Genomic DNA, 23,436 nt, shown 5'->3' with positions numbered 1-23,436 from the left:
TGCTGTAGACTCCATAAGCTATAAGCAACCGCGCTCCACAATTTAAGCTGGTGGAAAACAGTTAATATATAAAGCTATGTTCCACATCTGTGTGCCATACTGTGTTCCTGTGTGGTCCAATAATTTAATTTCCTCCACTGAAAACATGACGTCTGCACTGCGAACGCTCAATTCCACACTTTGCCAATCCCCGTTGCGGCAACTGATGTAAAAATGAAGCTACTGCAGGGCGCTTTTGACAAATGACTTCCTGCGGAAGGTCAACACCATGTCAAATAAGTCACCCATCCCTGCCAATCAGCTGTTACACAATGGCTTCTTTGGAGCTGTGTCCATCCATCCATCCATCCATTTTCTATGCCGCTTATCCTCACTAGGGTCGCGGCTATGCTGGAGCCTATCCCAGCTGTGGAGCTGTATCCGATCTCTCTTAAATCACAAATATTTTGCCTACTTTTCCAACCAGATTTATGAAGTCCTCACTGAAGGCCTCCACAAACGTGTCAACTTTGAGCCTGTATTGAGGATGTTCTACTGACAAGTCAAATTAAGGTCACATAACTGCTCCCCATACATCCGTTGTGCCCTGCTCTATTGTCTTTGAAACACTGCTGATGAAGTGGTGAAAGAAATGTGCCTCAAAGTGAAAAAGTTATTTCTCCTTCCGTATTTTATTTTTGAACTATTGTGCTTGATTGTGTCCTCATTTTCACATAGACACAAATGTGCATTAATAATTCAACCTCATATGACAGATTTATCTGCCTGTGTCTGATGTGTAGTTTCCTGGTAATCAACAGGAGTGCAAATTCAATTTCTTCACCCTTAAGGGGAAATATTGAAGTAGGATACAACAAAGAAGGTAGTACATAAAGGGAATGTTAATATCACTACAAACTGATCAAAGAAAGACATACACATCCTGTACATACATCTTATTTCAGGCATGCAGTTGGGTAGGCTTGCTTGACAAAGCTGTTTAAAGGCCATGTCCTCTATGAACCATTTTGTCCTTGCTGCCAGCATCTACTTATTTACTTTGGCTATTAAACCGAGCTCATGCTCGAAGGACCCGTCACTTACACAGGAGCAGAAATACAAACTGCACTGAGGCGTTGCTGCACAGAGGAACATGCCAGTCTAATTTGTTCCATGCAGGCGGTGTAGTCACTGCCCTTTATTTATGTTCCTCCTTAACAGCTCTGACATCATCAAGGCATGTCAAGTCGAGTAAAAATAAGGTTAAAGAGGGGACGACATCCTCCTGGCGCAACACCAGGAGGTAAACAGCATCCAACATATGTGTGCAACTGTGGGTGTGTGTGTGTGCGTGCAGGTGACACACGACCGCACACACAGCACCACGTACTGTACATGCACACACATCCACTCTGACCATTGCATTCATTTCTGGTTCCAACAAAACATAAGCATTCAAACTTAGCGTAACACGTTTGCAGTCACATGTCACCAGACATCTTTTAAGGCATCATTGCCAGCACACTTCCATGATGTCACTACCAGCAGCAGTTATCTTGTTTATGTAACTGTGGTATTTTGTTTGTTTTGAATTCTGATAGTAGCAGAATCATGTGTTTTGTGTTGTTTTGTTTATTTATGTTTTTTCTTAGGTAGGTTGGTGGAATTGGCGAGAATGGCAAAAGTTGGGATTGCATTATAAAAAGGTAGCGTCAGTCCTAATACACAGTAAATGAAGTCTTGTTTTTTAATCTTTGTACATATTTTTGTAAATACTTTGCACTTTCACCATTTTCTTTGCACATTTTTTTCCACTGCCTGTCACAATCTTGAGACACATACTACCTAGACACCTTAAAAGTTATCTTTTTGACACTACCATTATTTTTCTCCACTGGTTGGCTGGGCTTGACATGCACATAATTGTACAGTTACCTCTCTTTTACAATGTTCTTATGCTCGATTTAACCAACTCTGTCATTCCTGCAGGCCTCATCCATCCACACACTGAAACGACTGTGGGGTTCAAAACTGTCGACAAAGAAACTAATTCACACCATTAACCAAGTTGGGGGGGGGGGGCGCCACGCACACATCATGTTCATACAATTATGCGCATACACACCACATACTGTATACACCCATCAGCAGTCATCTTTTCTTTCTTACCAGACAATACCATAACTACATCTGGCAACCACTCATCAGGAACATCATACTTGCATGATTCTGCCCAACCCTTCTCACTATGATGCAGTGTAGCTCTCCACCAGTGAACACTACTCGTGCAATAACAAACACTGTTAGCTTCATAACAACATTATTAACTTAGTAATAATTGTGATACCGCTCTTGTATTGGTTTGTATTCTCATAAAATTGTGTAGTTGTACCTAATTTTGTGTGTGATGAGACCACAGCTATAACTGAATGTGTGTGAGTGCACAACTAATACTCTGATTTCTGAGTTGCAACATTCTCTAAACAAACTATACTCAACAAAAACATAAATGCAACACATCCAGAGCTGCACACTTGCTCAAGGGATCGGTATGGCACACACTCACACAAAAAGAAAGTAATAAAGTACAATAAACACACAGAGCTGCCTTAACAAGCTTGCACTCGGGCGGCGCCATCTTGAAACATGAGAACTCCGCATCAAATCCTGTCTATATCAATATGAAAGATATGCTTGTTTTTGATATGCTTAACAGAAATATTGTTATTTAAAAAATATCGATATATGGCCCAGCCCTAAACCAACACCGCCACCATAGGCAATTCGATCCACAGCTCATTTTCAATGCGGAGATACCGTGAACAGATCCTAATGTCCCTTGTTTTGATAAAATAGGCCTTTTGTGTACATTCAAAAACCTTTAAATCCTTTAAAAAAAAACATTTTTGTTCCCAACCAATACGGATCCAACAATGATTATCTCTTTCTTACAGATTCTCACATCACCTCCTTAGTCTGATCTGTTAAATGTCGTCCTCACAGTTGAGTCATACCCGGGTGTTCAGCAAGGTACTGATGCAGTCATAAAAAGCAGCGCCTTGATACAAATGGCTTTGTTCTCAAAGTCTTCCTTTTCCTGCTCCCCCACAAAGAGACAGAAACCATTGGCAAAGACCTGCAGGGATCTGACTAAAAGGTAAATAACAACAAGCTCATTGTCAAACATTTAAGTACATTTGTATGATTTCAAATTTAATTTAATTGCAGATTTGTTTTGAAAAGTTAAGCTGTCCAGACTGTAAAAGGGTATGTGTGCAATAAGAATGGCAATAACTCATATCAACAACAATAAAAACTAAATCAATCTGTAAAACAACGTTGTCCAGCACCTGCAATAAAATCCCTGCGGAAGCTTCAAAGATTTGTTATTGAAAGAAGATGTATTAGTGCCTGTCCTAAACTTCCCGAGGTTTTGTTTAACTGTAGTTTATGTTTGTATGCCACAGGAAGCTGAGGGAAACACTGCCCAGATTTGAGCGCAAAGGAGGACTATGGCCGGAAGACGCTCTTTGTTGTTCTGTTCCACAATGATGTCATTTGGTCCCTCTGTATCCTTATTACCATCTTTGAACTAGCCTCTCCCACCACGTACTTGTCTTTATCTCAATAAGCACATGTGCTAATGCACTAAAAGCAAACACTGGTAATATACACCTTTCACCTGAAAATTGTGACCTATTCTCTGAGCAGCTGGGAAGGGGTTACCCGCATCGTAAAACAAGTCATAAAACTATCTCCACCAGAATGCAGTCGCATCCAATCCAACCTTACCATAGAGCTACATGTGCCATGATTCATCCATACATTCAGTGCGAAATCTGTTGTTACATTGCGCCGATTTTTTTTCTTCATGTCCTTGTAGTCATTGTATGTCACTGCAGCTAAAAATAGCAGCCAGCCCAAGGGCACGAGTGTGTTAATACACACTGAGGTGGTCAAACCGGTCCATGACCTCGCAGCAAGTGAGGCCACAGTTGTCGCTAGAGTGATTTTGCGCTTGTTTAAGGAGGAAAAAGTTGCAAGCAAAGAGCAACACAAGGCAAGGCATATTTCCTGTCTACGAAAAGTCAGGTGCCGCAGGTTTCCTGTTCTATTAATACATGAAATTTGGAATGCAGAAAGGAAAATTCATAACACGTTCAGTATTATGTAATTATATACCTGTCCAATCAAAGTAGAACATGCAGTGGGGCATGGTGGGGGAATAGCGGCTATTGGCTCACCCACAGGCTCATAAAGATGGAGCACAGTCTGTCCATAATAAGACACTCATGCAGAGTGACACAACTCAACCTTTGTGTTTGCACACCTCATAAATGTCGTGATCATTATGACAGTGCAATCTGTAGTTGTATGATCAATGACTTTATTTGTCATCCAGGGTTCAAACTCAGCGATATCACAGGTGAGTAAACATTCAGGGAAGTTCATTCATTCATGAATTTTCGTGGGCGTGCTGGAGCTTATCCCAGCTGTCTTCGAGCGAGTGTTGCTAATAAATACAACAGAGCCAGTTTACTAAAATGATGCAGCTCATGGTGCAGTACTGTCAAGCAGATTACAATATGTGTGCCCCTGAAATAGGTTTAACCTGATTACATTGGCCCTCTCTGGCTGGGTCTTTCCTCTGAAGCTGCTCTCACAACACACAACACAAACACACACCATTAATATGTTTCTTCGACATTTTGTCACTATGTTGACATTCCAAATGCTTTTGTCCCTGTTATGGCAACATCTCTGCAAAAGAAATCCACAAAAGATTCTGTTGTGGACTTGAACTGTTGACACAAACCCAACGTTTCTTGTTCGTGTATATATACAGTCGTCCCTTGTTTATCGTCGTTAACTGGTTCCAGACCTCACCGCGATAAGTGGTCGGGTCCTAATAAGATCTTACTAAGATAAAAATAATTATTAATAATAATTATTCATCTTAATACTCTTAATAAGATTCCATATTAAGAAATTGAATATTAATGTAGTTTGAGCATAGAAAACCCATTTGTGACTTTATAAATAACTATTTGTGTAGCCCCGCAAACATGAAATAACACCCGTATCGTCACCTTTACACTCATATTGTTTGTTTACACTACATTGCTAATGCACTGGCTATGGGATCACTGCAAGGACACAAGAGACATACGATGCTAATTTATTTAGTCTAAACTTACACTTAAACTCACAGAGTGAGGGAGGAGGATGCAGTAAGAAACCGAAAATCTACCAATTCCACACTGAATAGGAGGAAAACTTTTCACTGTCATGTTGGACATGCCATGGCTGACAACATGAATGTAAAGTAATGTCCTGTCTAGTACATTATTTGTGTCATCACTGATGCCTAGCAACCAGAGTACTACATATGAATTGTTTTTCAATATTTTTTTTAACTAAAAATAGGCCATAATCAACCATGGAACAGTAATCATTGACTAATTTTTGAAAAAGCGTGAGTGAGGGAGTGATGTTCGAAATGTGATGTAGTAAGGGATGACTATACAACTATTTCTGTTTTAGAACTGTTGGATTTGTTTCTTTTTCCCTATTCTCAATATATACTTTTCTGTAGACAATAATGATGACTTTACACGATTAAGTGTAAATTTGTCTACAAATGCACTATAAATAATATTTGGGCCTGTAAATAAACATACTGTAAACAACATACTTTTTATATTGTAGCAGATTTGAGAAAAATGGAGTGCCATACCAAGCCCCTGTGTGCCTAAAAACAATCTTACATGCATCAGCTGACTTTACCGAGGGGGCTGTAAACATCCTGGAAATATTGATTGTTCCCAGATTAATACACATCAATTATTGGATATTGGATGTTCCAGTAAAATACGGGATCAGCACAAGGACCACATGCTCAAGATGATGCTTGAGTACTCAGTCGACTATGGGGTGATTACTGGATCTATTATACTTACATAATTGACATTCTCTGCTTCTTTTTTCTCTCCACCTATCATGTCTACTTTAGATACCATATTTTCCACACCATAAGGCACACCGGATTAAAAGGTGCAGTCTCAATTACAGGGTCTATTTCTGTACTTAACCCATACCTTAACCCATACCGTATTATAAGGTGCATGCTAAAACCAAAAAATAGGGAAACAGAAGCAAAACAGTGAGTTTAGTTGAATTTATTCCACTATTTAACAAGACCCTGTTTTTTTTGTTCATCTTCTCCCACAAATCCATCAAAGTCCTCATCTTCTGTATCTGAATTGAACAGCTGGGAAATTTCGCTGGGCAATTTCCAGGTTCCCTTTCATCATTGTCGGAGTCAATCTTGTTGTGGCTGTTAAAGAGTTACAGTAGGTCCTTTAGCCAAAGTATCCACAATCCATTCACATATGGTGTTGTAACTGCCTCCAAGCCTTAGTAAAGCTGCATTCGCTGTCTTTCGTCCATCGCTCTCACGGCACTCGCAACTTCACTTTGAACACCCTGTTTACGCCAATGTCCAGCGGTTGGAGTTCTTTGTTCTCCTGGAATTATTGCAAGCTCTGAATTCATACTTGGTTTTTCACAGTAGCGGAAAGATGGCCGCAATGTTATTTTGCAGTGTACCGATAGTATACCTACATACTGTAGGTATTACGTCATGTTCTCTGATTGGTTTATCGCTGCCAGCTTATGTAGTACATCCCTGTTTGAGCAGAAAATGGTCCAACAGAGCGAAGGCGCACTGTCGATTTTTTAATCAAATTAAAGGCTTTTAACTGCGCCTTATAGTGCGGAAAATACGGTAATTATTTCCCACAGTTCCACTCGACAACCCCCCCATGACGAACAGGCGTGGATTTGGTGGATCCAGAGTTATGTATATTGTATGTGTGGGCAGAGGCAGCAAAAACAATAAAGACAGCAAGTGCCACAGAGCTGAATATTTCCACTCAAGAAGAAAATGAGTCATGCTCCCACTCAAAATACAGAGAGCCTTGTGATACTTTGCTTCTTCTCTGGTTGATGCCTTCATGTATGACTGGTAGTACAAAATGAACAAGTGAACCAACGCTTTTGAAAAAAAGTTATCATGTTAAGTTCTTAAAGTCCCTAACATAGTACTAAATTAACCTTTTGGTCGTTCAGCAATCTAAAAATATATCATAGATATATAGATATTAAAGTGGTATGAAAAAGTTTGGGCACCCCTTGTCATTTTCAAGATTTTCATTTACAAGTCACTGATTGTTTTGATCAGAAATTTCAGTTAAAATTGACCTATTATGCTCATTTTTCGGCAAAATGTTTTTTTTTATTGTGTTGTGGACTCCTATGGAGTAGCTACACATGATACCCGGCACAGAAAGTGTTGTAGTTCTTCCAGAAACTGCAAATATTCAGCTGTATTTCACGGAAAACTGTCTGTTTTAATGTAATGTAATGTATTCCACCCACGGCCCGCCTCCAGGCCCGCCCACTCTGCTGTGGTTGGTCACACTGCCAGGTGCATAGAAACACTTCCGGTTTGTGCTGCCAACTTTGTAGGAGATCATAAACGGTATTTATCTTTTTAAAATGCCCGCTTTTAACATACCAAGTAGAGATTGTAAGTTTCTCAAGAAAAGAGGTTACTTCAAGACGTCTCTCAATGGTATGTAGCTTTAGCATTTTAGTGTTAGCTTTTCAACAGCATCAGTAACGTGTAATGCGTTTTGTGGGACTACCAGTGTGTAAAAAAAAAAAAACTCGGGTAGAGCTATTAGCAACCCTGCTTCCTCTATGCTAATAATGCTACACAGACAAGCATTTTTGCTCCATGACTTACACAAAATAAACACAGTTAGGACACTGATAAACTGTTACTTCTGTAACTGTTACTGCTTGTCCTTCTGACTTTTCCACACGACCAAGTAACATTGGAAAGGCGTAGGGCTAGCAAGTTTGTCAGCTAGTCCAGCTACATACTGGGCCATGTTCACGTGTGTGAAATGCCGTTGACAGATTAAAATGCATTTCTTTTGCTGGTAGGGAATCAGGAACTCAACCATTTTACCTGATGGTGGTGTCTTTGGGAATTGTAAACAAATGTGGCGTTCCCTTTAGAGGCATTGCTAGCAACATAAACAGCGGAGCAGCGCTTGGGGAAGGGCGGGGGAAGCAGAGCTTGGGGAGGGAAGAGAGTTTATTTCTAAGAAAGTCCGCCTCTCTGTGATGTCACAAAGGGACGGTTTTATCATGCCTTTTCTAACCGCGTGCTTTGAGCCATCCCAAACTTCTTCTTGTCAGGCGCATTTCCAACTGCGCAAACCTCATTATCTGAAACTTTGGCATCGTTTAACACAAGAATACAACATTCTCACTACGTTCATAGGTCAGAAAAGTGGAAAAAACATAATAGGTCCCCTTTAAATATAGTATACAGCAGACAAACACTGACAGAAAGTGTGCAATAATTATTTAAACCAAAGCAGGCAGGGAAATTTGGGCACCCTTGTTGTTTTATTGATTTGAATACAATTAACAGCAATTGTTGGATTATTTTCTGCGTTCACACTTGGTTACATCATATCCAGTGTTTTGGCCTGTTGCTGCTGTTGGTGTTCACATGAGCCTCACTCTACACCATAGTCCGCGAGAAGGCAAACCGAGACAGGTGGTCTCCGTCCTCCTGTTTGGGCTGGTCACAAAGGTCACAAAGAGCTGGTGTTAGAAAAAACTGTCATTAATCCCTAACTTCCCTCATCCCGAACTTCTCTTTCAAGGCTAACTTCCAAATGCGCAAACCTCATTATCTGAAACTTTGGCATCATTTAACACAAGAATACAACATGCTAACAACATTTATAGGTCAGAAAAGTGGAAGAAGCATAATAATAATAAAAGTAATTCGCCGTGTCTCGTTCTTGTGGACCCAATCTCATGAATTGTCTTGTCTCGTGAGTTTGGGTGCCTTGTGACATCATGACATGGCAACAACCTTTCACAGGGATTGACGTTGGATAAACGTTGTTTATGTACACATGAACACACTGTATATCATTCCTACTGATCAAATCGGGAAGATTTATTTTGCCCAGGTTGCAGGGCTCCTTTCCATGAGTATTCAGTTAGTACCACTGGCAGTATCTCCTCGATTTTTGTTGAGACTTGTTCCCTGCTACTCCCTGCTACCTCCTGATGCAGAGGCTCGAGGACACTGTGTCTGTTTGAAGCATGCTAAGATCACAAGTATGAACAAATACCTCACGGGTGTTATCTTGTTTTCCTGTTATCGCAGGTGACCTCCGCCCTTAAGTTGCGCTACAATGTTACTTCCAATCAAAAGATCCACTTGAGAGGGCAAAAACATGACATTCATGACACACAAAACATGAATTCCGCAAGTGATTTCAATCTGTGCATAGTGCAATCTCTTTATTGCACATGACAGGACGCAAATGACTGGATATGATCATGTTACGCATCATATTAGGTTTTTATGATCTGAGTTCAGCACATCGTGCTTCATTCAAAGCCACAGATTTCAAGGCTGATGCTGGATTACTATGACAGAAAACGGGTCTGTCCAGGCCTGCCATTAGGTAATCCAAGCATAAATAGTACTCTGAAGCCAGGTTTCGACCAAGCGGTTTAGGTCATTTTCTCTCTATAATTTGTGATGCTTGTCTGACTATAAACATGCGAATGTATGTGCATGCGTGTTTCGTGGCTTGCAGCATTAGAGCAGGAAGTGGGCGGAATATACATTTTTCAAGGGATGGGGTGCTAACCCACGCGCAGTACTTAACCAAGGTTGGCAGCAACTTTAATGATGCTTCGTTTTGATGAGCCATAACGTAGGGACAGGATATGGCATGTAATTTTTATTTTGAATGTTGCTTTGATAAGATGACAAGTTGCAATGTTCTGATTATATAGTGGAACCCCTTAACCTTGATGCTTCTTGGACAAGCTGACTGACATCGACATAAGCGGTTGTCGACAAAATCAAAATAGATGCCAAGACATTGCTTGCACATTAAGGTGACCAGAGACGTAAGGCGAATTACCGATATTTTTTTTAATCTAAGGCAGTTTGTTGACAGGAGTTTCCTCTATTTGTGCATGCTTATTTTCATTCTTCAGTTTTCATATGATTTTGCAGCGATGGCCTTGGGGATGGGAATTATGATTTTTATGATTCCAATTTCATTGTCGATTCTCCTTTACAATTCAGTTCTTTCTTGATTTTTTATCGATTTTTATTTTCTAAAAAAAGAACAAACGCATCACTGAACAAAACTTTTCAATGTTTGAGCTGCATGGGCACCATGTTTACTGCTGCCTGCGCTGAAGAGTACCCACCACATCACCATTCACATGTCTGTGTATCTGGAGAATGACGTCACCTTACATGTTGCATCTGTTACGCAAGCTACCTCTGCAACGTGCATGGCCCCCAATCAATAAAGGGGTTGGGCTTACAGGGGGCAGTGGCGTTTGTCTGCTAGTTTGCCTGCTGGGACACTGCCTCAAAATGTGTTTTTGTTTTAAACCAAAAAATATATATGCTTGTTTGAGACATGAGTTGTTTGACATAAGCAGGACCAAAGTAAGTGGGTATCTCTAGGGCAGGGGTGATACACACACCTAGGAATTAACGTAGGGATGTCCCAATCCGATCTTCAGGATAGGGATCGGTTTTCTATCTGCTGTATTTTTGAGGATCGAACAATATCGGCTTCTGCCACGAAATCGGGTGATTTATGAAATCACTGATACACTTCATGGACAGACGTAGAGAGACACCCCTCTTAATTGCCAATCAGTGGTAGGCTCGACCTTGTAGTTCCCCCTGAATTTTCACCTTAACCTGTGTCACCTTACCAAGATATTCTGGACAGGTCTATACTTCAGTTTGGCTGGCTGAAGTGACAAAATCCTCCCCCTCAGAGATTTATTTGCTTGAGAAAATGAGGTGAAGCAGCTCAACATGAGGGCTATTTGATCTGATTGTGTCACTCAACATTCAAAACGGAAAACGGAGGCAGAAGCAGGAGAATGCCAGCAGGCAGCAGAATAGCGTAATTCAGTGGAGTGGCCCAAACTAAATACTCCTGCTCTGTTTCCATAATTTAGTGAGGCCATCTGGATGCAGCACTGCAGTTACATCCCCCCCAAAAACACACACACACTTTCATTCATTTAAACAGCTGATGATGTTAACTGGTTTTGAAATCTACAACCACCGCCAGTGGGAGCCTTGAATGGGAAGGCTCATCACACATTCCACCAGATAGGATTGTGGTTACATTGGAACAAAGGAAATCACCCTCCATCTAATGACAGATACCATACACACAGCTATTAAACTATAGAGGCATGTCCAAGCAGTCTGTCACATTCTGTGAAAAAAAACATGTCAGAACTGACCTAAGGTGCTTTCTGTTTCTCTCAACCAGTCAATTTCCTTAGCAAATGTACAGTGCGGGCACACACACATAAAGTGATGGCATTGTCACAGCATTGACAGTGGCAGTCAACTGACACACAGATGACCATGATTGGAGTTTCACCGCACGCACTCATCATCCATAACATATTCTGTGCAGAGATTGGAGAGCGGCTCCACAGGAAGATGGAGATCGGATGGCAGTTGCCCACTCAGTTTGTTATGTAACAATCAATCTGATTAGATAGCTTATGGGCTGTATCTAACCGACAGAGAGAGCACAATACCATTCTGTGTTTTATGTAAGACAGTGGTCAGTCGTGATTGCTTTGTTTTTCTGGTGGTGAGTGGGCAACTGGAAATAGCAAATGAGTCATATTTTCTTCAAAATCAGATAAAAATCCATGAGTGTTTTTTAAAAACTGTTCACATGGACCATGTAGAGCAGGGTTCTCCAACAGGTAGCTCGCCACCTGATTTTGAGTAGCTCACCAAAGGCTCAAAGAATATTTGCTTCAACTCTAACTCAAATATTATGCCTCTATTTTTTTTTAACTACAAAATCACAAAAAGACAGGCCACACTGTTTTGGGTGAATATCTGCTTCCTAAAAAATGTACAGTTTAAATGTTGGCAATCGCATAACTACAACAAATCTCAAATCGCTCATCTCTCTTTTTTCAAGGTATAGTATAAGCTCTAATAGTGAAGAAAGATACGCCTAGGCGATGTTCACATTAAGGCTGCAACAATTATTCGAATCATTGAGTATCTTGATTTCAAAAAGTATTCAATGATTTTGTTTTGCTTCGAGGAATCGTTGCCAACGTCACCACACAGAGGCCAAAGAAGGAAGCAAGTGTTTGAAGATGCAGGAAGGTTGAAGAGGGTAGAGAAAGTGACAAGTCGATGAAAGAGAAGGAAAACAAAATGGAAAATGTGGCTAAACAGCAAGTGCAACACCGTGACGTCTATCCGTTGTGATGCAGGAATTACGTACCACAATAGCAGTCCCTGAGTGATTCGCCATCATCCACTGTGCAGCAACAATGAAACCCCAGCATGAAAGCAAACAATAGTTGCTGCTGACGGATAAAACGACTCTCTGGTAAGATGACACACCTTTCACAATTGCCGCCTATTGTATTTTAAGTCGTTATGTTGTGTGGAAAAGTTACGTGTTTGAGTGTGCTGATTGAGTCATGAACTCCATTGCGAAAATGTTTTTCTCATTTACTTCAGTGTACATTTAATATATTCAATTATTTGTGGCAGCCCACCACAAATACACTTGGACTGCCACAGATAAATTTGGCGCTACCTTCTCATCCTCACCAACACAAACACATCATAATGGGACTGTCTGTGGAGTTTGTCGTTACACAGCCGTATAGTAGATGGCGCCGTAACTTTGCCTCTTAACACACCTCATACGCAGATGCCACAGCTGACTTGGTCATGCATTTTAACTTGGGGTGTCCAGATACAACTTTTTCACTTCCAATACGATACCTTTTCATTTCGGATATGATACCAATATTATTGCAGTGTTGAATATCGGCTTTAATATGAGTCATACATACTGTGATTATTTTTGTCACAGTGTGGAATACTAGAAAAGTACTAATCATACATACTTCCGGATCGGAAGTAGATCAACCCCTATACCGTTTGTCAATGCATATAAAGTTGGGTTCGGCAGCTATCAGCACAACACCGGAAGTCCTCCTGAGCACTTGGTGTGACCAACCACAGCGCAGCACGTGCCTGGAGGCGGGCCATGAGTGGAATAAATTAAAACAGACGGTTTTCAGGGGAAGCAAGAAATACAAAGAAATACAACTGGAATAGGTGCATATTGTGGAACATCTAGAACGCTTTCTGTGCAGGTTATTGTGTGTAGCTGCTCAACACAATATAAGGGACAAAAAATGAGCATAAGAGGTCCCCTTTAAATCATATTTTGGATGTTTAAAGGACACATGGCAATAACACGTTTTGATCCGCGTTGGCACATTGTCACATAGTTACAGTACACAAGCTGTTGAGAATACTGAGTTCAAGCCAAGCTAGTAACTCAAAGGGCCATCTCTCCCTTGTATGCGGGACTGTCCACGGCTTTTCCTCTCCCACACACAGCCGGAGACTGGATGAGTACCAAAGAAGCAGCTGGGACAAGAAAGATCGTTCATGGGTCATTAACTGCTCTTATCAATTTGTAAAGCTTGATTCACCCGGCCCAGTCATGCTCTGCTTCCGTAAAACAAATGTCTAGTCTGACCTGTATAAAAAATGCATCCATTGGATGGGTTTTCACAGCATGGAAGCTTCCTGTTTCACTTTTGTTATTCCATGAATTCCCACAAAACTCACTCTGCAAGTTGCTGTTCTTCTTCCAAAGTACTGTATGTCATCACTGCGAGATAAATGGGCTGCCTGAAGCACACTCTCTCCTCCTGCGTCATGCCGTAACTCCTCAGAGGCTTTTGCTACATGAATCCATGTGCTGCAGCAACACTTGCATTTGTGACAGAAGGGTGATTTTGACACATGACACAACAGATCGACTTTGAAACCAGAGTAGATTAAAGACAAGTGGACTCTAAGTGGAATCTGCTTTAGTTTACTTGGAAAATACAGTTGCTGGTCAAAACAGTTTTATATTCAATACAGAGGAGTGACTCAGTCGTGGGTCTACCTTAAAGGCTCTCATTCAGAGGAATAGCACTGTCAGCCATAGTTTGCCATCCAAACAGTCTAGCCGTTACATTGTTTCCATTAGCCTGTGGGGCAGTTATGACCGAGTCCTATAGATGCTGCCTAGCAACAAGCTGCAGCAACCATGTGACCTAAGCAGAAAAAAGAATCAGAACCATTAAGTTCTTCTAGACAGTTAAAATACTGGTAAGTTGTAATGTTTTATAGCGGCATATTAGGCTGTAAAAAGTAGTGACAGAGAAGTTGCAAACTACAAAAACAAGTATTTTGCTATGTTTGTTGGTTTGTAATGTGATGCATTTATTTTTTAGTGGGACAGTGAATGAGTTTGGAAGTCTTACATACAATTACTCACCAATCATGTCATTAATCAGACAATCATGACAGTGCCCTCTGCACACCCAACTGGTGCAGTTCATTCAGTGTATGCACTTGCTACATTTCTGTGCAGGCCCCAGGTGTGCATTTTAAACACCAGTCACGTCACTGGATCACCTTGCAAACGACAACCAGGCAACAGAATATAGTTATTCCCTGTAACTATGTATCTGTATGAGTGTGTGTGTGCTTGTGTGTGTCCCTCCATGCAAGCTATTGCGAAAGAGTATATTCATTTGCACAGAGAGGGAAAGCGGGTGTGGGGGGAAAAGGATAATATTCTAAATGATGAGAGCAACGTGGATGGCTTAAGAATGATCGTTAATTTTGACAATATTGGCCCAAATATTGCACAAGGTGTGGGCTTTACCTGCCACAATGAGACGTCATGATCTATTTCACCGAGCAAGGCCCATTGACAGTTTCATCTGTGGTGCCGTTCACTTACCCTCTCGGGCTTTAAGCAGTACAGTGTTGGCCACTATATTCTCCAGCTCCATCAAAAAAATCCTGAATGCAGAGGTTGACGGTACAGGATCGTCTGCAGTGGACCCACCGTCCTTTGGGATCACACCGTCCGGGTAAAAAGAGTCTTCACTCCTCGTTGGTATCCCAGACAATGTCACTCATATCAAAGTCGTATGAGATGAAAGAGTGTCATGGGTCTGCTTGCAGTGCAATATGGGCATGGTTCTTGTTGTGGGATGAAAGTGCGCCTCTGCATTTCTACTCCAGCAACGTCGTTCCATGCGTGATTTGGCTACAGAAGCTTCCCAGGGTGGAGAAGAACCAGATTGGAACCACTGGTGCTAGCGAGGCAACTCCCCTCGGTGGATCTTTCACGGCGGTACACCAGCAGTTTTGCAGTTTTACGATTGAAAGGTAGAGGTTGGCTTGGCTGAGTGCCGCAAGAAACGACGTCAGCGCGTCTCTCTCCCCAGTTTCTACGTCTTCAAAATGGGCCGGCCTAACCCTTCCAGCTGCGTCAAGCCCAAGAGACAATTTCATGCAAACACCACTTGGCCTTCAGAATAAAAGCCCCACATGGCTACTATTTCCGGTGTTGGCTCGCGTTGCACAGCGACAAATAGTGGGACATAACATGGCTTCAAATTACATGCCTTGTATGAAACTTGAAAATCCACAGCTACATTATCAGAAACGTGAGACCTTCTGTGACGTTAAATCTGTATACTTTAAGTACTGTGTAATTACTTGAAAAGTCTTGTATAAGCATTTATAAGGTCACAGGGTAACATAGGTACTGCTGACTCATCACCTCTTTTCAACTTCATTCCAGAGATGTTTGATGGACAGTGATTCTTCTATGCCAGATCTACATTTACTTATTACTTGCTCATGGATGTTGCTTTGTACACTTATGTTATCTGTTATCCTTTCTTAAACGGTTCCCACAAAGTTACAAGCATAGAATTGTAAGAAAAGTTTGACATGAGCACCGATAGACAAGTTATCATTCTACATATCATTTATTTCACTCTTTGAATCGATGGACTTAATTTTGAGGTTCACTTTTTTGTCCACTGAAGATGCCTATGTTTTAAGTCTGCATATTCATTTCCTAGCAAATAGAAGGGCAAAGTTGAACAATCATGATAAAGCAGTAACTGTCCAAAGGTTTGTTTAACATTGACATCTGTTACTGTACAAGTAGGACATTTTGTAATATTGTCTTTGCTACTTTGGGTGTGTTAGCTGTGATTTACAAGAGCATCACTGACAGCAGTGCTAGTTTTGATCCGGCTTGTTGAGTATGAAGTGTCTATTATCTGACTGGTATCTGTCCATGATGTCCCAACTCTAAAATAACCACTGCCCCCCCCTCTTAGTATCTGAAATACAAAAATACATGCAACCACCAATAAGCCTTATTTTCTCCACTCACCAGGTGAGCCAGGTTTTCACCGCTGGGGCCGTGTGGGGATTAATCAGAATGCCAATATAAATGAAATCTTCAAGATGAAACACTCTTAATGTACAAAGTAATGAGTCAAACTTATTTATGATGCACACAGAGCAAGGAACAACTTGCCGCACACTCGTAATCTTGAGTGTTAGGCACCAATTCTTTTTCATTTTTATTCATGTACCATGTAAATTGGCATATCCCACATTGGGAACCACTGGTCTGGTGTACGTCTTGAAGCTGAAATTATTAATAAGTGTGCCTGGATACTTTTGTTTATCTAGCTGTCCAACGTCAGCAAGTTGGCCGTGAACAGCTCATTTTCTGCCCGTAGTATATTCTAAACACAGACAGGTACCTATTGCACAAAGGTGAATTACAACTACAATTTAGGTAAAATCACATTTTGTCCTTCCATGCCTTGGTTGATTAAGTAACCAAGTTTTTTGTTATTTTTTTAAAGCAGAATAGTGGCAAAAAAGTGGCAACCAACATGCTTGAGCTTTTCTCTATGCAGGCCTGGGTACAAAATGTTTGGACACCCCTTATGAGTTTGTTACACACTGAATTTTGCCCCCTGGTGGCTTGTTTATAGTAGGACTAACTTGAGGGCTTCAGACTAAGAAGAAACATGCATCCAATTGCCAGTAAGAAACATATGGACATTTTACAGAATGGTAGTTTATTCTTAGAATTGCCGGCTACCATTTGTATAGGAACATAAACAAGCAATGGTTAAAAAAAAAATAGAAAATTGTAATGCAGCATAGCCATTTGATGCAAGTCAATAGCAGGTCTTTACATCTCCAAATAAAACAATGGGCGTGACTGAGTAATACAAAGTGCTGCTGTAAAATAACTGCTACCAGAGTGATCCATGTCGTGTTTTGCGGCCATTGGTCTGTGAAACGGAGCAGATAATTTAAATTAAATTCTACAGTATGGAGGCAAATCATAACGCTGCCTAGTGCTCATAAAATCATGCTCTCTTAAAGTCAACTAAGATATCATTCTGATACAAACTGACAGGGTTTACACAGTTAGTATTCATCCAAGTTATCTGCTTTGGGGATAGAGAGGCCTCTGTCTTTCAGAACCTGCATCTTGACTTTCTCGGTCTCCTGTTTGGTTTGCTGTTTTAGTCGCTGCTCCTCCAGGATCTCCTCAATGGAAACCTGCTGCAGGACTGTGTCACATGGTTTGTCCATGTCCTGCAATGAGACATGTACACATTAAGATTATAGATTAATATTAGATTAACCTGCAATCCAAAAGATTTTAAGGGGCCCTATTATGCTCCACTAGTCTAACCTTATAAATGTAGTTACAAAGTTGTATTCTCATGTTAAACGATACCAAAGTTTCAGATGATGAGGTTTGTGCATTTGGAAGTGAGCCCTGAAAGAAGTTTGGGATGGCTCAAAGTGCACGGTAAACAGTCCCCCTCTGTAATTACCAAGGCAAATGCATAGCGATGTTCAAACAGAATTATCCAAAAGAAAACACAAACATAAAACTATTGTAAATTGAAAATGCTGCAATCACAACCGAAGTTGCATGAGAGAAATGCTACATTACGAAAGTCACCATGTACACCAAGGGAGCCAGATCTTACTGTCAGTCTTTTGCATGGTTTGTGTGTTTTAAGAATTTGCAGCATTTCTCTTGTGAATTTTTAATCCTGCAGCATTTGATTTCAATATTTTCCCTGAAGCATCTATTTTATGGTGCGTGTGTGGAGTATTTGCTGTGATTTTGTGTTTTTACTAAAAACACGTGACAAACTACATTTCAAGATGTGCGTACATGTACAGTGCTACCTGTACTATGGTGAATGTCATAATTAGTAAAATGCACTTACTATTTCGCCAAGAAGCACCACATTTTCTCCTCTCACAATGAAGATTCCTCTGGGGATGTCACCAAACTTCTTCCCCACGTGGATGCGTTCAACTGTCTGATGGAAAACCAAATTGGCTGAAGGAAAAGAGGAACCAATTAGGAGGCGCGTGATTTGCACACCAACGTTTGTATCTGATGACACATGTAATGCATTGTTTTTGTTAGTCATATGATTACGAGAACAGAGTAGTAGCTGAGGAAAAACAACAATTTACCGAACTGGTCAATGCTTCTGAGGAACCCGATCAGTGTTCTGCCATCTCGTAGGAGAACCAGGTGTTTTTCTGCCAAGTAGAAGTAAAAGACGTTACACAACAACATTGGCAGCATCGTGTGTCCGACACCATGCCACAGCTTTTTGTGTTTCTACCAAAGCCGATATTCTTCTGCAACTTACTGTCGATCTCGTCGATGAGACCAGCTGTCCCAGGTACGTAGTTCATCTTGGGCCCTTCTTTACTAGTACCTTCCTATATGCCGCTGCATCATCCCATGAACATTTCTAAATGTTTCTTGGAAGGAAGCTGGCAGGAAGTGTCTTTATAGCCGCCAGGGATAAACTTCCGGGTGACGTTTAACTCTTTAACGGCCGCAATCTCATCGCGTAACAGCTACATTATGTTGAATTTATGTCGTTTACATTTTGTTTAGAATGCCCTTTTTGCCATAACTTTGCAAATAATAATACATGTATATTTAAATGAATTACTTTAAAAGCGTCTCCGGGAAAACTAACATTGTTTATGCTAATTGTGATAATTTCCATTGTATATAAGATTAAATCTTACATATAAAGCTTATATTCATCCATCCATTTTGTATGCCGTTTATCCTCACTACGGTCTCGGGGTATGCTGGAACCTATCCCAGCTGATTTCAGGCGAGATGCGGGGTACACAATAAACACACACATATACATACATACATACATACATACATACATACACATGCAGTACTTACACACATGAACATAGTTTAAACATAGTTTAAGTAAACATACATATGGATAGTAGTGTTTTTGTGAACAAACGGATATACTAATTTGGTCACGATGGACACGCTGACCGTAAAAACGTCAGAGTGAGCGGTCCTCCCCTTCATTCACTATCCTCATTGAGAACACGGAAGGCTGAGGCGAGAACAGTGCCATTCAATCCTTTACTGATTTTGGTGTTAAGCTCTACTTCTGGGAACAACGGAAAGACCGTGGTTATCAGTTTCCTCTAGTCGGCCATTATGAGAAGTGCTTGTTAGCGTTTAGCTGGCTTTATCACCGTCAAATGCAGTAAAAGCTGAGATCTGCTTGGCCTTTCCTTGACTCGCAACTTTGATCATAACCTCGGGAAACTGTCATTTAAAGAAAATGGTGAGTGAGTGGATACAAACTAACGCTTTCCATTTATCTAAATGCTGCCTTTGAGATGTTATATGTTTACACAAAATTGACGTAAGACTAGTAAACAACGAGTCAACATAAAGCTAAGCCCGTGCTAGCTGAGCGGCTAACGAGCTAACCGGAGTTATGTAATAGCTAGCGGTTCCCAGCTTGTTCTGCTAAGTTTGCACCTAGTTACGTTTAGCTTTTGCGTGATAACGTCGCTGTAAATAATTCACCATGGCTTAAACAAACACAGACTGATTACTGGGGCTAATAGTCGCTGTATGGCCATATAAGAATGACTGCTCCATTATAATGAATGACTATTCCCATCGTACAGTATAATCTATTGACCCATTGAAACATGTGAGATTGTGTTGTGCTTTCTTAGGACGCTCCACAGTATCCAGGCTACCCTTCACACTACTGGTACCCCCAGTCTCATTCCACTGGACACTATGCAAATACCTATCCCTCTGGATCTGATGGCCAGCCACAGTATAATCCACAGGTACGCTTCACAATGCCAGCAAAGGTGCAGGAGTGTCACAATCCTCTTAAGTGCTTTCAGCACTCATTTACATTACCTAACCATAAGCTTCTGTTCTCTAAATACATTTTAATGCACCCTTTATTGTATCCCAACAATGATGAGAAGAACAGCTTAAAGGGGACTTGTTGTTATATGCTCATTTCCGGCCCTTTGTCTTGAGTTGTGGACTCCTACAGCAACACAATATAACTTGTACAGAAAGCTTTCTAGATATTCCAGAATTTGCACCTGTTCCAGCTGTCTTTCCTTGGCCTTCCAAAATGGTCTGTTTTAATTTATTCCACGCACGACTTGCCTCCAATCTCTAATTCATCTAATTCATCACACTGGACAAGATAAACCACAGACACATAGGTATGGTCCATGGATAGGACTTAAGCATGTTATGGAAATTTTTAAGAAGCACAGATACACTTTAATTCAGTGCTTTTCACATTTTTACTACGACCGGTGTAACATGATAGCTGGTAGTGTTCCTGTATTTTTTGATTCGAAAAATATAAATTGGGGTTGTTACATGTTTTCTGTAAGGGAAACATTCTGTGACCCTGAATACCCCAATAATGACGTTTTCCTTTTTATTCTTTTTGCAAGGTACTGCCTGGAGGTTTTCCAAATGGGCATGGTGTCTACAGCCCAGCGCAGAGTCAGTATTCAAGTGGTTTCCATCCATCCAACCCTTTCTACTGTGCTGACCCTCAGAGAGCACCTCCAGCACCTTACCCCAACCAGAACTGTCCAACCGAGCAAAGCACTGGGCCAGCTGGACAACCACACTCCCAAAACCAGCACTATGCTGGTATGCAGTGTCAAGGGGTAAGTAAGAAGATATAAACTCGCGCCAGGGTCTAGTGTGGAGTAGAATACCAGCCTTTAGTAAAGTCTGGATGTTTTTTGCATCACATTCTTATACTTATTGTTTTAAATCATTGCCCTATTCGTGTGTCATCTCTCTGTTCTCAGGGTCCTGGATATCCTCAAGGGCCATATTCTCACTACAGTGAAGGTGGTCATCCAAACACCTTATATCCCACTGGCCAGTCTCTGCATCCCACCCCACAAGCTGAAGCTTGGACACACCCTGGTGCATATACATCCTCACAGCAGCAGTGGCAGCCCGGCCAACAGCCTCCCCAGAGCCATTATGGAAATCCCGTTCGTCCACTCCACCCTCCAGCTTGGCCAGGGACTGGAACTGGTGCACCGCCACCTTATCAGCCTAAGGTATGAAGCAACGGGAAGATAAACTGTGTTCCATACAGAGGCAGCACGGTGGAACGATGGTTTAGACCCGCCACCACAAAAGAAAAAATCCTGCTTTCGTAATCTTAATTTTTTTTTAGGAATCAAAGCTTGTGACATGAGGTGAAAATACTTTTTTTTTTTTTCTTGGTTAATGTATATTAAGGTTTGCATCTTGTCCTGAAATAGGCATCAATACATACACATACGTTTTTAGAAATATGTTGTCTCCTATTCATTTAAAATATGAAGCACAGGTCTGTACAGATAGGAATACTCTCTTGATATGTTAAAGGAATAGTTGGGATTTTTTGACATGAAGTTGCATGACACCCCCATAAGCAGTGAAGTCTGTCAACAGCGACTCACTCCCCACTTCATGTCCTGAAACGAGTTCTGGTCAGATTCTGCTTGACTAGTGTGAGCACTCTATGCCTTGCTTAAGAGCAGTATATTTCCCTGTCCCTGAACACAGCACAAATGCACAATGTTCTATTTTGTCATTACAGGACCAGCCACATCAGCGTGTGCCACAAATTGGACCAAAACCCAAGCAGACAACATCCCCAAATCGCACCAATGGTAAACCAACAGAAATTAGTTCACCTCACCAAATCTACAACAAAACTGGGAGAAGTGATCCTAATCCCTCACAAAGTGAGCCCCCACCCTCTGCCCCAACGCAATCTCCTGCTCCATCAAATGCTGGACCCCAGCCCCAGAGTGATAACCCCAGTTTAGCTCGGGTCCAACAAGTAATGGCTAGAGTGTTTCTGCTTCAGGAAGATGTTGATGAGTTTGTGGGCAAAAAAACGGACAAGAGTTATCGATGCCTGGAGGAACTTCTGACCAAAGAGCTGCTGGAGCTAGACTCTGTGGAGACTCAGGGACTTGAAAATGTCCGCCAAGCCCGAAAGGAGGCTGTACAAAGGATCCAGGCCATTCTGGACCGGCTAGAGAAGAAAGCCTTCTAAAGTGGCTTCTGTATCTGTTTGTTGGTCCCTTAGTTCCTGAGCTCCCTTGACGTAGAGCCTTCAACAGATTCTCAAAAAGGACTCCGTAGGCTCAGTATGTGGTGTTGTGCCAAAATATCAACAAACTGATTGTACATATCATTAGGGAACTTGAGTTCAGTCGGCGACTGATTATGAACAGTAAAAGGGAATTATTAATTGCCGCGATCATTCATCATCCTGCTGCCCCTTCTTGTATGTCAGTTATAATATGGTCTTCTTCCCCTTGCAACATGCACATTGCCTTAACTGCCTGTCACAGTCCAATTGCACGATCATTATTTCATTCACACCACTCATGGATCTACGACTATCACACTACAGGTTCAGTATGTTTCATCTTCATAGAGCTCCCTGCATTGCATGTTCACAATACTTTCTACATCTATGAACTCATGATTTGACCTTAAATAAAATAAGTAAAACGCTCTGGAAATAACTGTCAATTATTTGTTTCTGGATTCTGTGATGAATTAATTACTTTACATACAATATATTCAAACATTCCTTTTTCCTCATACCTCTAGTAGTGAAAGTGTATTTTTAAAATCCAATGTGAATTGAATAGACTTGTTTCTGTTCTGTCACGACTATCCTCATTACCACATTCAAAATGCCCCACATGCCTAACTTCCAAGTAGAACAAGATATTTTTCCTTGAACATTCATGATGTTATTACATAGTGCCATGCATCGGGGATGTTCAGTATATTTAGAGGAAAAAATATTGCAAGTCTTGCATGAAAAACAATCACCTGTCTGTGTTCATTTTCTTGTGCTTTACCTGGAGCCCAACTGTACAATTTCAGGTGTGATGCATGTTTCCAGCGCAGGATGGGAATATTTGCCTGATTCAGAAAAAAAAAGTTCCAATTGAGAATTCTGTCAGAAATAATAAATGGCGAGTATATTTTTAAACACTGCTGAAGT

The 23,436-nt window shown here is 41.1% G+C and overlaps 3 protein-coding genes across 3 annotated transcripts in view; 1 reads left to right on the top strand and 2 right to left on the bottom strand.

Annotated features, from left to right (window-relative positions):
* The window catches only part of grk5l (G protein-coupled receptor kinase 5 like), a 33,295-nt gene extending 17,842 nt beyond the window's left edge, over positions 1 to 15,453 (bottom strand). The window contains exon 1 of the mRNA XM_058070095.2: positions 14,940 to 15,453. Coding sequence (XP_057926078.2) covers positions 14,940 to 14,991 — 52 coding nt within the window. The 5' untranslated portion in view covers positions 14,992 to 15,453. The remainder of the gene's footprint in view (positions 1 to 14,939) is intronic.
* Positions 15,454 to 17,079: 1,626 nt separating this feature from the next.
* lsm1 (LSM1, U6 small nuclear RNA associated) lies at positions 17,080 to 18,885 on the bottom strand. Its single transcript, XM_058071025.2, has 4 exons — positions 18,718 to 18,885; positions 18,536 to 18,604; positions 18,280 to 18,395; positions 17,080 to 17,629 (listed from the first exon to the last, which is right to left on the bottom strand). The coding sequence occupies exons 1-4, from the start codon at positions 18,761 to 18,763 to the stop codon at positions 17,459 to 17,461; spliced, it is 402 nt and encodes a 133-aa protein (XP_057927008.1). The 5' UTR covers positions 18,764 to 18,885; the 3' UTR covers positions 17,080 to 17,458.
* A 527-nt stretch (positions 18,886 to 19,412) lies between these two features.
* Positions 19,413 to 23,428, top strand: bag4 (BCL2 associated athanogene 4). The gene is made up of 5 exons (XM_058071023.2): positions 19,413 to 19,686; positions 20,090 to 20,209; positions 20,846 to 21,067; positions 21,215 to 21,475; positions 22,003 to 23,428. Exons 1-5 carry the CDS (start codon positions 19,684 to 19,686, stop codon positions 22,465 to 22,467), a joined length of 1,071 nt encoding a protein of 356 aa, XP_057927006.2. The 5' UTR covers positions 19,413 to 19,683; the 3' UTR covers positions 22,468 to 23,428.
* Positions 23,429 to 23,436: the final 8 nt, after the last annotated feature.

Source organism: Doryrhamphus excisus, linkage group LG3, assembly GCF_037039965.1.
Source record: "Doryrhamphus excisus strain RoL-2023G ecotype Guam linkage group LG3, RoL_Dexc_Guam_v1.1, whole genome shotgun sequence".
NCBI lineage: Eukaryota > Metazoa > Chordata > Actinopteri > Syngnathiformes > Syngnathidae > Doryrhamphus > Doryrhamphus excisus.
The sequence above is the reverse complement of the archived record's forward strand: the minus strand, read 5'-3'. Positions and strand labels throughout refer to the sequence as shown.